This window comes from Cottoperca gobio, unplaced genomic scaffold (genome assembly GCF_900634415.1).
Source record: "Cottoperca gobio unplaced genomic scaffold, fCotGob3.1 fCotGob3_240arrow_ctg1, whole genome shotgun sequence".
NCBI lineage: Eukaryota > Metazoa > Chordata > Actinopteri > Perciformes > Bovichtidae > Cottoperca > Cottoperca gobio.
Window position 1 is genome coordinate 296,318 of NW_021166866.1, and position 17,928 is coordinate 314,245.

General features: G+C 42.1%; 2 protein-coding genes across 4 annotated transcripts in view; one reads left to right on the forward strand and one right to left on the reverse strand.

Annotated features, from left to right (window-relative positions):
• The first annotated feature begins 767 nt into the window (after positions 1-767).
• On the forward strand, positions 768-13,472 carry pepd (peptidase D). 2 transcript variants are annotated; one of them, XM_029426790.1, is made up of 15 exons: positions 768-881; positions 2,098-2,281; positions 2,852-2,979; positions 3,745-3,808; positions 5,531-5,578; positions 5,828-5,889; positions 6,319-6,363; positions 7,237-7,312; positions 8,887-8,933; positions 9,570-9,638; positions 10,066-10,143; positions 10,306-10,454; positions 10,926-11,110; positions 12,395-12,586; positions 13,069-13,472. In XM_029426790.1, exons 1-15 carry the CDS (start codon positions 850-852, stop codon positions 13,207-13,209), a joined length of 1,500 nt encoding a protein of 499 aa, XP_029282650.1. In that variant the 5' UTR covers positions 768-849; the 3' UTR covers positions 13,210-13,472. The 2 variants fall into 2 exon arrangements, with proteins under 2 accessions (XP_029282650.1, XP_029282651.1); XM_029426791.1 differs by having other exon boundaries at positions 853-881; positions 2,080-2,281.
• A 2,664-nt stretch (positions 13,473-16,136) lies between these two features.
• thsd4 (thrombospondin type 1 domain containing 4) overlaps positions 16,137-17,928 on the reverse strand; it is a 40,309-nt gene continuing 38,517 nt past the window's right edge. Inside the window, exons 17-18 of one of the 2 annotated variants that reach the window (XM_029426811.1) lie at positions 17,550-17,694; positions 16,137-17,139 (exon numbers count right to left, since the gene is read on the reverse strand). In XM_029426811.1, the coding sequence (XP_029282671.1) occupies positions 16,997-17,139; positions 17,550-17,694 (288 nt within the window). In that variant the 3' untranslated portion in view covers positions 16,137-16,996. The remainder of the gene's footprint in view (positions 17,140-17,549; positions 17,695-17,928) is intronic. The other variant, XM_029426812.1, reaches the window with a different exon arrangement.

A 17,928-nucleotide genomic window follows, 5' to 3' on the forward strand; every position in this document is an offset into this window, starting at 1 on the left:
TACAGCATTAGATTTAGTTTGTTGAATATTCAGGTTTTAATATGTATAAGATCTGCTACTCTGAGATGAACATGTAGGCTGTATAACTGAGAGTATTTACTAGACGTTTTGAGGGCACACATGGTGTGTTCCCGTTAGGTTATAGAACATGGTGTAACTGTCTTCATGCTCATTCATATCCATGACGTGGATCATTTCACTTCCTCAGCACGTTATACAAAAAAAGAACTGAAAGCAGATCTTCTGTGTGACTTCTTCCTCTTGGGAATTAGAAAAAATGAAATGCATAAGTGCAGATGATAAAGATTTAAACAAAGACATGAGAGCTGCATTATGTCTGCATGACTCTGTAGCCTTTATTATAGCCATTTCATATATAAAAAAAATGAGTTGTTTTTGCTTCATTTATCTGATTCTCAAAGCAACAATATTTACATGTTAAGGCGTTGTAGCCTTAGTGGACTTAACTTTATACTTTACCAAACCACTGCATGTGGCTTCTGTTGTATTCTCTGTACGTGTTTGTTAACTTGCTGCTCCGTACTGTATTGTTTTGTATATTGTAAGAACACAAAATATATAACCAGTTTTATACTTATTGGCAACAGTAGGCCTACTGACAATAATATAACATTTAGAGGGTGAAGTATTTTCATTAGCTCATCTTTTCATTTTACGGTTTCTAAATATTATGAAGGCGACAGTCTAAATGGGAAAAACAGCATTTTAAGAGTCTCTCAGTGAAACTTCACCGTTGAAGCTGGTATTTCCTGAATCCCTGAACGCAGCACAATGTCAGCTGTTGAGCGCCAGAGCAAAGCTCACGTGACTCCCGTCAGCACGTGACAGATGGACCAGCACAGCAACATGGCTGCAGCACAGTGAGTTGAGCTTTCTGATTCCAGACTACAACATGTATTTATTGCAAGTTTGATTATGAATATTGTTGTTTTATCTTTTACTACATTTAAAGATGTTACTTCAGATGTATCCTGTACAGTCTGTAAACACTGAGACAAATGTAGAATTTGTGATATTGGGCTGTATAAATACATTTGATTTGATTTGACTTCGCTAAGCTCGGTGTCCAATTAGGAAATATTTTAATAATATTGTAGGTGAAGGGTAATCGTATCTGCAAAACCTGTTTTTTAAACGTGTATTATTTGTTGAATTTATTGCAATAAGTATCCAGAGATCCCGCGCGACACATGATCATCAGATAGAACAGGAATCTGCTGCGTCTCAAGAAGTTGTGAGCAATCAGCATTTATTGGCGGAACAAACACCAGGAACACTTTGTGACATTATGCAATGCATGACACCACCAGCAACGCTTCAACAACACCACAATAAAACATTAACATAGTTTAATATGCAGTATTTCTTTATTTCTACATCCCTGAGCTATTTCCCTGCAGGGTGCATGATTGTATCTCCCTCCTCCAATAAAAAGATAAGTCTCCCCCATGAGGCTGATCCGTCCTCACCTGTCCCTGTACCTGTCCCCTCGGCCGGCAGCGCATGAAGTCCCTGAGCCATAAAGCACCATGAGGTTGTGGATTAACCTTTGGTAGAGTCCAGAATCAGATACGCCATGTTTGTTATCTTATCAGCTGTAAAGCCGTGGTCAGAGAGCAAGATTTATAACTACTATCACTTCCGAGGATGTTTATCTGTGTCTGTAGCTTAACTCGCTGAACCTGAGGATTACTGAATCTTTCTGTGCTTAACGATTCGATTCTAAATGATTCTTGATTCCACAGAGGAGCGAGCTCCAGCTGTGCGTTAAAGGGCAGCGTGGAAGATGATGACAGTGTTTAAGTTTATAAAGTTTTTATCTTTAAAAGGAAACTTGTGTTCATGCGAAACGTGCAGAAATAAACTATTTGTACTAAAGTTTTTATTTCTCAATTCAAGAATAACAAGTTCAAGTTAAACAAACACAAATATAACAAATATAATTATAATAAATGTAATTGCTTGGATTTCCCTTTTGTTTCTCAGGAACTTAACAAATCCAAAAATAAATGGTACACAAAACAACATGTTGAATGTTAAACCTGGTGTGTTTTAAAAACCTCCGTGTCCTCGCAGACCCGTCTACTGGCTGGGGAAGGACACCCTGAGGGTGTCGGCCGCTCTGTTCGCAGAGAACCGTCGCCGCCTGTGCTGCGGGCTGAAAGACAAAGATGGAGTGGAGCCGCGGTCCCTGGTGCTGCTGCAGGGAGGAGAGCAGAAGCAGAGGTTCTGCACGGACACGGACCTCCTTTTCAGACAGGTGGGTCGTCCGTGTAACCAGTGAGTTCCCTGAACAATCATTTCAAGTGTTACAGGTGCGAATGAATCCCGTCTGCGACACAACAGACGTATATTTGAGTTTATCAAAAGAAAAAGAGACTTTTCCTGCAGGATTTCTTTCATTTCTAAAAGCTGACGACACACAAAACAAAAAAACAACTGTTGAAATAAACTTCAGTGCAAACGTCTCGTAATCATGTAACCAGAGCTCCTCCTCCTCCTCCTCCTCTTCTTCTTCCTCCTCCTCCTCCTCCTCCTGCTGCTGCTCTGTATTCACTACTTCACTCTCCTCCATGTTTTCTCACATCACGGGACCTTGCAGCTGGATTTGCGATATCACGAGATCCCGTGAGAATATGATGAAGAGTGTAAGTCCGTGTGTGTAATCCTGACGTCCACCTCTTGTCTTCTCTCGCCGTGTTAATCTCCTCGCTCCAAACACGGACGGCGTGTCCTGTTTTGTTTAGTGGTAACGTGAGCAGCAGTGAGTTCCTCTCGTTCTCATGATGTCCCTTCACTAACGCTCGGCCTGCTTCTCTGTGTTCTGCAGGAGTCCTTCTTCCACTGGGCGTTCGGAGTCACCGAGCCCGACTGTTATGGATCCATTGATGTGGACTCTGGGAAATCCATCCTTTTTGTTCCCAAACTGCCCGAGAGCTACGCCACGTGGATGGGAGAGTGAGTCGCGAGCGGCCGACAACCGTCAGAGCTGCGAGCTGTAACTGGAGAGAAGTCGTGTGCGACAGTTACTTCTCCTACACTCACACACATGCGTTCTTATTTTATTACATGTTGCACGTGCAAGAACACATTGAACACGTGTATATCAGGCCTGCTCCGCCCCACGCTGCACATGTGGAAGAAAACAGACATTTTAATAAATAAAGTTACTTTTTAATAAAGTCTTTTTAGGCTTCTGTAAAGAAGTTGTAATTCTAGTTTTGTAAATTATGAATCGTCCTGCGAATCGTCAAAAATACAACTTTTAAATGACGTGAACTTGTGGATGAAGAAGAATATTGAACACAAGCTGAGCGTTTGTAAAAGAAACGCTGCGCACACGGTTGTGTTGTTTTGTTTATGCATCTGATAAAATATCAGTTTAATAACAAATGACAAAATTGCTGAACATTTATTTAACTGTTATTGTCGCTGTAGATCTGTTGAAATATAAAGAAATGTCCACAAGATGCAGCTCGTGCTTCTCACTGGAACACAACACGATGTTTAAACTTCCATAAATACAGAAACAGTTCAGTTTCTGTTGGTGCTGAAATAATATCGTGCGCAGCACTAACAGTGTGTGTTGTATGTCTGGTGTTTGTATAAAGGATATTAGAACCTGCAGACTCTTCACATGTCACGATCTATCAACCTCAAACCATCCTTCTGTCGTCTGACGAGTACACAACGTTCAAATGTTTGTTTTGCATCTGTTGACAGGATCTTTCCTAAAGAGCACTTCAAGGAGAAGTACGCTGTCGATGAGGTGCAATACGTCTGTGATGTAAGTGTGTGTGTGTGTGTGTGTGTGTGTGTGTGTGTGTGGGTGGGTGGGGGTGTGTGTGTGATGTGTGGGTGTGGGTGTGTCTGTGATGTAAGTGTGTGGGTGTGGGTGTGTCTGTGATGTAAGTGTGTGTGTGTGTGTGTGTGTGGGTGGGGGTGTGTGTGTGATGTAAGTGTGTGTGTGTGTGTCTGTGATGTAAGTGTGTGTGTGTGTCTGTGATGTGTGTGTGTGTGTGTGTGTGTCTGTGATGTAAGTGTGTGGGTGTGTGTGTGGGTGTGTCTGTGATGTAAGTGTGTGTGGGTGGGTGGGTGGGTGTGAGGGTGTGGGTGTGTGTGTGTGTGTCTGTCTGTCTGTCTGTCTGTCTGTCTGTGTGTGTGTGCACGTTGGCGCCTCCACAGTCAGTCTTTAAAGGTCATCTTTGAACCTCTGGGTGTGTGTGTGTGTGTGTGTGTGCACCTTCTGCAGGGGAAGGTGTCGTCGCTGCACGTTTAGCGCTGAGCATGCAGACTATGACATCACCGGTTATTGACTGATCTCACGCAGCGTCACGATAATTCATTTGGTAAAATAATTGTGTTCATACTCCTGACAGCGATCGAGCGCCAAACCGTCTCCAGAGACTCTTCCGTGTGTTACCTGCAGCTCCACTTCTCTGAATGTAATCTAGTCTAAACACATGCGCTCGTGTTCAGACTGCGGGATCGTGACGTGAAGATCATTTCATTCTATAATTGCCTGTTTTGAGAGAAATCTGATGTTGACAGCAGACTCCCTGAGGAGCGGCGAGCGACGGCTCCACACGTATTCTGAAACACTGACAAATCAAAACAATAGAATCAGAACATAATGTAACAGCGTGGCCATTAAATCACTTCCACGTAGATTTAATTTGACATAAATGTCTATATCTGCACGGGGAACGTTAACGACTCATTCTGCTTCTGATATTTGGTATTTCTGCACGTCTGCACCTGCCGGAGGTGTTGCGTCTCCTAATTATTCTCAGGTTAACGTGCTAATGATCACTTCAGTCAGCAGAGCAGCTCTGCCGTGTATTATTAGACAACATGGACTCGTGTCATAACTGCATGTGTGTCACTGATGCTGTTAATACTTTTATCAAAAGTGCTTCATGAATATTTGTTTGTGAATAATTGTTTTTCCTCCCGTGTAAGGAGCTGGCTGCTGATTTCCTTTTATGATTTATTGTTAGAAGAGTTTGTTTATTATCCATATTTTTTAGATCTGTGACGATAGTTTGTGCAATGAGTCACGTTGTGAGCTCTTTAATTACAGACAGCCAGCTGTTATATTCCACAAAGTTCTTCTCCAGTAAATCAAATCAAACTCAAAGAAGGGAAATAAAAAGTCAGATGAGAGATGAGATGTTTCTGTGCAGGTTGTTGTTGCCGTTCATACGTGTGAGTGTAACTGAGCTTTGAGATGCAGTTCAGAGGTTAGCGAGGAGTTTTCATGGTATTAATAATAACAATGCTCAAATATCACCCGTGTCTCTGAGCGCTGAGTCGGGGATCTGTCATCTGACATTTCGGCCGTTAGCAGACGAGCTGGCGTTTGTTATGCAGCGAGCAGCAGAGAGACACGTAGCCGCAGCAGAGAGACACGTAGCCGCAGCGACGTCTGCCAAACTGACCTTTATTCTGCAGAAGCTGCCGCTTGTTGTCTCGCTGCTCTAATTAATCCCTGTCTGCTTCTCTGCAGATTGTTGACGTCCTGTCCGACCTGAGCGCCGCCGCGCTGCTGACACTGGTACGCTGCTGCTTAGAACCGTGCATCGTACCTGCATGATTACACTCGTATAGTTCTTTAATATCCAATGTCTGGAGTGTTTTACTGATCAGGCAGGTGTCATCTGCCACCTTCATATCAAAAACACTGACGCTGTTGAATATTAGACGTGTAATATTTCTGCCTCACACTTTGAGAGCGGAGCTGGATGTTCAGACGTGAACCAGCTCCGTGCTCCGTGCTGACGTCTCAATGCTTGTTCCCGTGCAGCGAGGTCAGAACACAGACAGTGGGAGCATCTGCCGTGAAGCCTCCTTTGAAGGAATCAGTCGGTACGTGGGATTGCACTTTGCATTAATGTAACTTTGTCTCGAGATGTTATTGTTTTTATCTTTTATGACCAAAGATACAAGCGATGCTGATGAATCTCAATCTAACTGAAGGGTCTCGCTCGTTGGGTATCAGGTCACTTCTACTTCATGCAGGAACCGTTTGTGTGGTGCACGTATACTTAGTGCAGAGCTAATATCTATATATATATATATATATATATATATATATATCCCTTTGATACGTTTAAATCAAGTGCGTGATGTTGTGACTGAACATCTTTCTTACTCCACTTTGCTCGATGCTTAATTCCTGTTTTATAAATCTTCTTCTCCTTCTCCTCCTTCTTCTTCTTCTTCTCCTTCTTCTCCTTCTTCTCCTTCTTCTTCTTCTTCTTCTTCTTCTTCTTCTTCTTCTTCTTCTTCGAACAGCTTCCAAGTGAACAACACTCTCCTGCACCCCGTCATTGTGGAATGGTGAGTTATTAAAATGTGTTTAATAATATAATTCAGAAAGCTGACTGCAGATCAAACTAAACATTTTTACAGATTTGAAACTCTGAGCTCTGCAGCTGCAGTAGTTCTGCGTCTGCAATCAGAAACGGGAAATGTGTTTATCTCGGCTTGTTTTTGTCCCCCCCACCCCCACCCCTCACCCCCCCTCGCAGAGGGAGGGAGGGATGTAATGGACTTCGTGCTCGTCTGCTTGTCCTTGGCATTAGACTTTGCACCCTCCAGATGAATTGACATTTTGTGAAATAAGGAGGAATGCTTCAGAGGCACAGCTCCTCGGGAGGAAGACTTGATTGAACCGCTCTGCCCCCCCCCTCACACGGCCCTCTTTATAATGGGCTTTCATTACTGTTACTATTGGTTACCACTACCTTATGTTATTTATGTGCTTCTATTGTATAAACTTTTATAATAAAGCTGGTGGAGATTTGATCTCAGCTTCAGTTTCAATAATTAGACTTTAGGTTTACTTTTTATTTTCACGTTCTGCAGCCGTGCAGAAGCAGAACACCTCCATCTGCAGTGTTCCTGGGACGTCTGCGCGACATTAGTTCTTTATTAGCGGCGTTTATTACAAAGATAAATTACAAACTGTCTCAGTGGGTGCAAAACAAAGTGGAGGCGGAGTTGTAGAAGCCGAGCTGCGGGGGGACTCCAGGTGAAGGCGTGCACTGAACATTTGTTTATTCCCAGGAACTTGGTCAAATTGCTATTTTTTCAAGCAGTTTTGAGACAGTGTGTTGGAAGCGATGACGGCCGCTGCACAGCGATGTGTGTGAGAGTGTGTCGAGGTGTGTCGAGGTGTGTATGACCTCTGCTGCTCCTGTCTGTCTGCAGCCGTCTGACTAAGACTGATATGGAGCTGGAGGTGCTGCGCTACACCAACAGGATTTCCAGCGAAGCCCATAAAATGGTAAGATCCTTCAGATACACGTCTGCGAGCTGCTGAAGTCGGTCCGTTTTTTAAATGTTCAAACAACCGAAGAAAGAAAAGAGCATGAAATTAAAGGCCCAGAGTTTGGAAGTGCAGCTTATTGAGTTTACTGCTCGCCCTGAAGGATTGGAGATGTCCGGATCCTTTAAGGTTATAAACGCTTTAAATGCTATCGATTGTACCGTCATGCAGTCGCTCGGAGGCCGGCGGTTACACGGAGATAGCCTTTGACCAATAAGCTGAAACATTAAAGCAATATTTTATTTCACTTCAGCAGCGTGAATAACCTCTTCAGGGGTTGAGGAGCCGTTAACCTCTCGACGTTATCTGTCCTCTGAAGTCACTCGGCCTCGCCGTTCGATAGCGTTTCACTCCTGTGGCTACGAGTGTGATCAGGAGTTTCAGAGGTGTGTTTGTACACATCTGTCCCCGGAGACGCCTCTCTGGCAGGTCTTCAGGTACAAGCTTCCCTGTAGGGTCGCAGTAAAGACCACAACTGTTCTCCCAAATCAGCAGGCGCTTCAGGGAACGCTTAGGAATCATCCACAGTTAATGTTAGAAGCGTCACATAAACGAAGGAAACGAAGAAACTTACAGAAGAGTTCATAAAGTAATACAGCAGCTCAGTAAGAAAGTGTTTTCACCTTCTTATGATGCGTACAAACTGAACAGCAAATAATTCATTAATGTAGATTACAAAATGTTAGATAATATATATTTTCTTTTTTTATATATAAAAACAATTTGGAAATTGAAATGTTATGATAGATTTCATGATCCTGCTTGATAAATAAATATATATATATATATATATATATTTTTTTTTATATATATATATATTTTATATATATTTATTTATATACATATATATTTTTATATATATTTATTTATATACATATATATTTTTATATATATTTATTTATATACATATATATTTTTATATATTTTTTTATATATATTTATTTATATATTTTTATATATATCTCTATATATTATACTATATACCTCCTTTATTTCTTGATTTATTATATTTATTTTAATATTTATATTTATTGATTTATTTATATCTATATATTTTTTATATATTTCTTTATTTCTTTATTTATTATATATCCTATATTTATCTCTATATATATCTCTCTATCTTCTACTATATCTATATCTCCCTCTCTCTTTATTATTATATATCTATCTTTCTTTATCTATATTTATTTATATATTTATAATATATATAATATATATATTTAATATTTATATTTATTTATTTATTTATATTTATCACGCAGGATCATGAAATCTATCATAACATTTCAAAATAAACAATAGAATCTTTAAGACTCAGAGACCGGTGCATAGCTTGTCAGTGAATTATATTAGAAGAGTAGAACTTGTGCAGACTCTTCTCATATTTTCCCCCTCTTGGAGAGATTTTTAGAAACAAACGTTGTACGTCGGTCCGAGAGGAACTCCGCGTGTAGTCTGGTAAACAGAGGAACCACACCGGGTGAACCGTGAGATCTACTCTAGTTATCTGAATCACTTCTTCTCCGTAGATCATGAAGCACGTGAAGCCTGGACAGAAAGAATATGAAATGGAGAGGTAAGTGAAAGGATCGTTTCATCCTTTCAAACGATCCTTTCTTTTATTTTACCGTCTGATGAAACAAACTTCTCTTCCCCCGTGACTTTAGACACGCTGCTGATGAAGTCACTGAATTAATACTACTGCATGTTTAAACTCCACTTCCTGCTTCTCTCTTGCTTTGTATCCAAACAAGACGTTTATGTTCTGACATCATTTTTTCAAATCTCAAAATATTTTTTAATAAATCACAAAAGTTTTTCATCATCACTTTTTCGCTGAACCAAAATAATCAAAGTAATGTTTATGTTACAAAACTAAAAAAAACTTGAATTTTATTTTCCAAGAGGAATTAAAAAGGTTTTATCTGTAAGAACTGTGTGAAGTCCAAACACACACGTCCCACCTCCTGTGTGTAAAGCCCCCGGACACTCGTCCTGCTGCTCTGACACGTCTGCTGAAGTGTTTGATGTGTTGAACGTGTGACGATTAAAAACGAGTGCTGAAAGAAGAAGCAGTCAGGAGGAGGCCAGCGAGCGTCCTTCAGCTCGTTACACTTTCCTCTCATGTCTGCGGTGCTGAAATATGTTAGTTTCCTGTTTCTCACTGGGGGGGGGGTTTGTCTGAAGGATTGTTTGCATTTCCTCTCCGCAGCCTGTTCCAGCACTACTGCTACGCCAAGGGAGGGATGCGTCACACCTCGTACACCTGCATCTGTGGAACGTAAGGCTTCATGTGTAATAACGCTCAGACCACCTTCTCCTGTCCCGCAGCAGCAGCAGCAGGAAGTACTCTGAGACGCTTGTTGCTCATCTTTGTTTGGCCTTTTGTATTAAAGGTCGTGTGTAATGAGCACGTCCTGGGGATTAGTGGGCAGTGGACGACGCCTTTCAAATGAACAGCTTTAAAAAGGAGGATCTGCTCATCGTCTGGGTGTCTGGATGAATCCCTTGATGTTGTTTTGCCATTAGAGGCGTTACACCAGACGTTCACCGTTACTGTGTGAAACACGAGTGTGGAGAAACTTTAACCGTGTCTGTACACCAATGTGTGTGTTATGAGTATATTGTATAAGTGCAATACAGTTTAAGTACAGCGTGTTCTCGTGAGTCGTTCTGTCATCACATGTTGTGTTGTTGTTCAACAACAGGGGCAACAACTCCTCCATCCTCCACTACGGTCACGCCGGAGCTCCCAATGAAAAGACGATTGCGGCGGGAGACATGTGGTGAGCAGCTTTCACGCGGTCTGACACGCACAGCCCTGCGGGAGCCGACTCGCAGTCCGCCCGCTCGTTACTGTTTCTGTGTACATGTTGCCATGGCAACAACTCAACAGCACTTTGGGCACAAATGTGACGGAATCCCTTGTGATGTTTTGTCGCCTGCAGTCTGTTCGACATGGGCGGAGAGTATTACTGCTACTCCTCAGACATCACCTGCTCCTTCCCCGCCACCGGCAAGTTCACTCCAGACCAGAGGGCCGTCTACGAGGCCGTCCTCAGATCCTCCCGAGCCGTCATGGCTGCCATCAAACCAGGTTATCATCTAGATGAGAGAACTATCGAGTGCACGTCACTCACTGCAGAAGGGGTTCTTTGTATGTTGCACTAACATTGGGTTGGGTTATTTCGAGCTGATGCACCTGCAGGACTGCAGGAGTTGTATCCTCTTCATTGTTTGCACTTATTAAGCTTCAGCTAAATGAACTGTAACGTGAAGTAAGTGGGGAGAAGCACCTCAACTGTAATCAAGCAGCACGAGTTACCTGCTAAGTGTCTGTTATGGACATCTTTAGTTTATTATAGGACCCTCGCAGCTCGTCTTCCTGGGGTCCACATTTAATACAACACATATATTAGAGACTAATATTAATATGCATGAATAACAACTTGTTTCTTGCAGATGTTTCTTTGTAAATGCAAACCTTTGAGAAGAGTAGAAACATGAATACTTGTATTTAAAGTTCAGAGTCTTCACTCCGTCATTAACGAACCTGCTTGTGTTGAAGGTGTGAAGTGGACCGACATGCACCGCATGGCAGACCGGGTTCACCTGGAGGAGCTCGTGAAGATGGGCATGCTGAGTGGCAGCGTGGAGGACATGCTGAAGGTCCACCTGGGCTCCGTCTTCATGCCCCACGGCCTGGGACACCTGCTGGGCATCGACGTGCACGATGTGGGAGGATACCCCGAGGTGGGAATTGAAAACATTGTGACACAACACACACACACACACACACACACACACACACACTCCTGTTCCCACAGTATTGATGTGTCATTAATAATGGAGAGACCCCCGGTGTAGAAGTGAGAGTGGAACAAAAAGAGGCCAAGCTGCAGGAACAAGTTCAGGATGAGGGTAACATGTTGTCTGAACAGAAGACGGTTAACGTCGGTCAGCGGACGCGATGCAACACAAACTGCACGTTCAGTCTTAAAGGACCGACATCATTCGTCTGATCAAAGTCTGACCCAGAATTAATTTTACGGTTTGAAGAACTGATTTAGTCAAATATTTAAAGGGACAGTTCGGATTGTTTGACGTGAGGTTGTATCCATGTTGAGTGTATTAAACAAATCTATATCCGTTTAAGTGTAAACTATATTTAGAATACGTCGCCGTCAGACGTCATAAACATCTCTGCACTCTTCTCTTAAAGTCATTTTACTTTGCAGAACTTGTTAGTTTAGATTCAACAGTCACGCTGTCACGCAGTAACGCAGTAACGCAGTAACGCTGTAACTCTGTCACGCTGTAACGCAGTAACGCTGTCACGCAGTAACGCTGTCACGCAGTAACGCTGTAACGCAGTAACGCTGTCACGCAGTAACGCTGTCACGCAGTAACGCTGTAACGCAGTAACGCTGTCACGCAGTAACGCTGTCACGCAGTAACGCTGTCACGCAGTAACGCAGTAACGCTGTAACTCTGTCACGCTGTAACGCAGTAACGCTGTCACGCAGTAACGCAGTAACGCTGTAACGCAGTAACGCTGTAACGCAGTCACGCAGTCACGCAGTAACGCTGTCACGCTGTCACGCAGTAACGCAGTAACGCTGTCACGCAGTAACGCAGTAACGCAGTAACGCAGTCACGCTGTAACGCTGTCACGCAGTAACGCTGTCACGCAGTAACGCTGTCACGCAGTAACGCAGTCACGCTGTAACGCAGTCACGCTGTAACGCAGTAACGCAGTGCATACAGCAGCTGTAGACCGACGACTCGTGTTCTGCAGGTAGAATCACTGTATGGAGTCTGGTGGCTCTGAAGAGAGCGAGTAACGGCTTCAGTTCCCCGTCAGAGAGGTTGTGAAAATATTCTGAATATAGCGTTCACTTTAACTAAGTTTTGCAGCCCCCCCCCCCCCCCCCCTCCACAGCAGCACATGGCTTAACTTCCACCCTCCATGTAGTCTGCAGATGTCTTGCAGGATATTCATCCAAACATAAAATCATAATCTGTGGCGTTGTGCAGGGGGTGGAGCGTGTGGACGAGCCCGGGCTGAGGAGTCTCCGGATGGCCCGTCTGGTGCAGGAGAGGATGGTCCTCACAGTGGAGCCCGGCATTTACTTCATCAACCACCTGCTGGACCAGGCGCTGGCCAACCCGGCCCAGAGCTGCTTCATCAACAACCAAGTGCTGGCTCGCTTCCGCGGCTTTGGAGGGGTCAGTCTGCTCTGGTGTCGTAAGAGGACAGAAATATATCTGTCAATAAACAGCCATAAAACAGCATTTTAATATTAATAATCCAACTTCAGTCCCGATCAGAATACCAGATATACATATCAGAATTATAACTCTTTAAATGTTTGTTTACATAATGCCACTGTTTTAATTCTTCTCTGTGCACTAAATGTTTCCAGTCTGCCATGTTATCGATTAGCAACAAACTCAAAACTCCATGATTGTTGAAATAATACAGATGGAGAATATTCACAGGAAATAATCGTCCAAACAGCTCGTTTTACTCAAACCTCCTGCAGTTATTGTGTTAATCATAATTTAATTGTACAACATATTATTCCTATAGGAGCTGTGGTGCATTAAAACTCGTCAGTATGTAAATGCAGCTCATTTTTATGCATTTAGCGTTGACTGATTGCCTTTGAACGTCTCCTCTTTGCTCGCACGTGTTTGACCGGCTGCAGGTTCGTATTGAAGATGACATCGCCGTGACAGCTGACGGCATCGAGCTGCTGACCTGCGTCCCTCGCACTGTGGAGGACATCGAGGAGTTCATGGCCGACTCTGCAAAAACCTTCAGCCCCGTCGTGAGCGCGGAGAAATAAAGAGCTGCAAGAATCATTTCTCACTTCTGCAACAGATGCACAATCAAGATGTTTATTAAGCAGTGCAATCAACACGTGATAATAACCAACAATACAGTATCTTTATAAAGCTTTCATAATAATCATACAGTAAAGTGTTCGTTTCTGTGCCTCCTGGAAAAAGATTTCATTTTTTAAAAAGCGATTCTTCTTCTTCTTACATTTGAAATTGATTCACAAAACATGCTGTGCAATGAATTTTAAATAAACATTTCAATTTGCAATTGTGGGTGGAAGACTTTTGTTTATTTAGTTGGTATTTTATATTCTTTCAAACTTACAACAATTAGGAATGTGTTTTATTTCAGTTTCTTCTTATAGACGTGGTTCTGGTGATTTTCCTGAATGTGAATCATTCAGAATAGTTTTTCCACTTAAATTGAATCAGTTACACAATTAAGACTAACCTTAGACACGCTCAGCACACAGGACCAGAGGTGAGTGTATAATGCTCGGGAGGAACTGATATCAATACTGTCACCAGGAATAATATGTACTGCAGAAGAAGAGGCTAAAGGGTTAGGGAAGAGGTAACAACTTCGGTTGTTGAGGATCTAAATGCAAAAGTCACCCTCGCAGGTTTCGGCCACCAGGGGCCGCTGACATTCTTCAATGAGACATCATCTTTATCTCTGCAAGCTACCTTCACTTCAAACAGCTGCTGCAGACACACAACACATCTGAACACACACAACACATCTGAACACACACACTCATAAACTCTAAATAATTGCCACTGAGAAATCAAAGATGGGAGATTGTGCGGTTAAGATAGAATAAATAAATAAATGTCCATTACAGCCAGAGAGCATTAAGTATCATCTGCATGTTGTCAAAGTCTTACAATTAGTTTGATGTTCGTTCACTTTGCAGCAAGTCACTGACACATGTTATTTATGTATTACAAGATAATGCTCCGTATGAAGCAACAAGACGAAGACATCTTAAAATGAGTTGAGGAAACCCACAACACCTGTCCCGACACCTGTCCCGCTGATGCACTCACGTGTTCTACACAGCAGTGTTTTACTCGCCCGGATGTTGAACAGCGCCACCAGCGCGTCGTCCCTCTGCTGTGGCTGAACGCGGTACTGCAGCTCATTTCCCCACGGGGTCGATTCCACATTAAAACAAAAACAATCAGAAAGTGTTTCCTGCTCTCAACACAACTAAACAGTCCTACAGTGGGAGCTGTGGATAGAAGACATGTGATGTAGCTTGCAGTCCATCAATTGGTCTATTTTAAATCAGTGTTTTATTTTTATTAATGTATGACAATATGTAATCCTTATTTACACGCTATTTTCACCTGTTATTAAATTAGACTTAAATGACAAATCTGTTAACAGTTTGGGCTGGTTGAAAGATAAACGGAAACCTTTTCTCACCTGGGCAAACACATGAGAAGAGAAGGTGCACATTACAGAAATTCCTAATGCGCATGCGCAGCTGTTGATGAGGCGCCTGAGATGTGAGTCTGAGGTGCTGCTGGTTAAAGGTGTAAAACTTGTTTTTGTCTTATAAATATATAATTAGACTCTCATGAATACTGATTAACCTAATTCTGAATGTAATTAAGCAAACATGCTTTTGCTTGTTAGTTGTCAATGAATGGCAACCTTCCCGGTCTTTATTCTTAAGCACATATATTACAGCCTTTTATCAATTACAGTCTTTATCTCATTTAAAGTGTTCTTTTGAAACGTTACTCTAGCGCCATCATGTGGTAGCAGAAATAAGGACACCATGGTAGACAGCAAATAATTATACAACAAAAAAACTGTATAACTTGAAAGCACATTAATGCTTATTAAAAAGCACCATTTGGTAATAAAAATTATTTTATACAAATCAGTACACTGGACCACAAAGTGACACTTTGTCATTATGAGAGCTGGAACTGTAAATCTGTTTGTCCTCATCATCTCGTCATGTGAAGCAAAACTGCACCAACGTAGGAATCACACGAGGAAAGTATTCTGTAACGTGTACAAATAATTAGTCATTTTATTTGAGAAGAACACGCCTCTTAGAAACCAACTGTCGGAACACTAGAAATGTAAAATAACGCAAACACAGATGTTTTATTAGTTGTTGAATACTGAAGAATTCTGGTGTTTGAGTTTATAAATCAAGAATCGATGTTTTTTCAACCCTTAGAGATCGAATGAATTGCAAACTTGAGTCATATTGTACTCAAACACGGATACACAAACGGTACTTATGGATCAGAGGTAAGTTTATAGTGCATGGAGGGAAATGCTAACATATAATACAAAAGACAGTTGAACACTTGAGAGGTACTGTGTGCAGGTTATGTGTATGAAACTGATAATAAAGGAGGATATGGTTCATAAACAAGGATTTACTATGTAAACCTCATATAATCCGTAACAGATCAATATTGTGAAATACTGGCATCTTTACAATCAAATATTAATATTATGTTTATCATTGGTGATTTATCATACAATAGTGGAATGATCATCTGCCACAGACAATATATTTATATATATATATATGCAGTTCAGGGTTTTTGACCATCTGCTTGTCCCATCCTGCAGGCTGTGGGTCGCTGCGTGCAGTTCGGAGGCTGTGATTGGTGGAGAGGCAGCAAAGGTTTTTATCCCCACAGCCAAGAAGGGGTCATAAAGCAGGAGCCTCCCTGGGGAGCCACTCAAATAAATAACTAAAGAGGGCCTTTTTCTCTTCAGTTGCTGGGAAGACTGTCTGAGAACCCTTAAAAAAAAAGACGTTTATCATTCACGCTGTCATACACACATATATACACACATATTACAAGTGGTTCGGCAGAACGCTGTGCCACGAAGACACGTTTCTGCATGAAGGATACACAGTCAGCACCAGGGAGAATGCACAGTATTTGATTCTTTAAAAAGAGGTTACATAAAGAGCTGCGACGATTTGATCGAGAGAAAAATAATCGGCACCTATTTTGCTGATTAATTGATGGTTAAAGTAATTTTCTTTATGCAAAAATGACAGAAAATTCTGTTTTTTAGCCTCAAATGTGGAGATTTCTTGCTTTTCCTGCGGTTTTTATGAAAATAAAGTGAATATCTTTGGGTTTGGACTGAAACAACAAGACAGAGATGATCAATTTTCACTATTTTCTGATATTTTATAGACCAAACGATTAATAGATGAATCTAGAAAATAATCAGATGAATCGATAATGAAAAGAATCGTTAGTTGCAGCCCGAGTTACATTTCTTTGGTCAACAACATGGGTGTTAAATAGTTGATTATAAGTGAGACTTCATGTGACATCATGCCATAAATCTGAGCATTGAAGAGAAAAATAACCAAATTAGTATAATAACATACTTTGTAAATATAATCCACCTTAAACAGTTTACAGGCGCTCTCCTCTTCGGCTGCAAACTTCTCGCCTTGAAACCAAAACGGATTCTTTCTATCAAACTTTGAGGTTAAAATCCACAAAGTGTTTTGCAGGTGCTGACCTGTGACCTGTGACCCCCCAGGACTCTGTGTATCCAGTGAGTGGATTCCTCTCCTCCACTATTCTTAGCTTTTTCCTTTCTCCCCCAACAGCTGTCTCCAAACACCCCAACAGAAATGTCCCTTCTTCACTTTCCATCCTTGGCAGTCATAACAAGTGTCCATTAAAGCCAAGGTCCTGCCGGTGCACCCCCCCGGCTGGCCCAGGAGCAGAGTGCCTGCAGCGGGTATCGAGTCTGGCCCGACGTGGAGCGGGTGGAGAGTGCTAGCTGCGGCCCCGATGAACGGACTGTCTGTGAGCCACTCGTGAACACGAAGCGCAGCATGTGGTCTTGTAGTAATCGTACACGCAGAGGCGAGCCTGGACCACCACGTTGCAGTTGAAGTATTGGTCTCTGCACTTCTCGTCTGACACAAAAACAAGAGCAGAGTTATAGGTTAAGATAAACTTTATTGATCCCTTGGTGAGATACAAAAGCTAAAACATATAAATAATAAGATCCTCTTTTAACAGCTGCGACATTAAAGTTCTGAACACATTAATGCATCAATAAATATAATCCTGTAATATATATTATTCTGAAATGGGCCGTTGTGCAGATTGAGTACGATTACTTTGTATTAATAATTATAATCCAATAATGGAAATGTACTTAAGTTACATTTTGAATGCAGGACTTTTACTGCGACAGAGTCTTTCCTGCGTCGTCCATGACGATGAGGCACAGAACAGAACTCATCACAACATGTCCGTGGTGCTCCTCAGGACGCTAACATCACGAACAGTCAGGAATATTCCGTGTGAGGAGACGACTGACCTATGGTAGGTATGCAGGGCTCGGGGTTGCAGTCCTCCTTCCCTGCCGGTCTCTGCTGCTCGTCGCAGCCCTCGTTGGGCAGCATGTCGTCAGAGAGGCAGCGCACCTCCCGCACACGGAAACCTCCCTCGCATGTTTTTGAGCACTGGAAGGACAGAAGGCCGTGACAGCAGTCAGACCGCCGCAGAGTCTACCGCTGACGGCGCCGGTGCTCTGCTAACATCGTTACTGTGGCGACTTCCAAAACTCATCAAGCATTATTGTGTGGCACAAAACAACTGTTTTACAATTTATAAATAATTAAAATATATATATATATTTTCTTTTCTATAACTTGAACTTGTTCGTCTTGACGTCACTGAGGATTGAGAAATGTTAC

Bases quoted from the DNA above. Each gene is read 5' to 3' on its own strand.
- pepd (XM_029426790.1), top strand. From the start codon at position 850: ATGGACCAGCACAGCAACATGGCTGCAGCACA. The intron at 882-2,097 runs GTGAGTTGAGCT...GTGTCCTCGCAG, and splicing joins AGCAACATGGCTGCAGCACA to ACCCGTCTACTGGCTGGGGA. The intron at 11,111-12,394 runs GTGGGAATTGAA...GGCGTTGTGCAG, and splicing joins ATGTGGGAGGATACCCCGAG to GGGGTGGAGCGTGTGGACGA.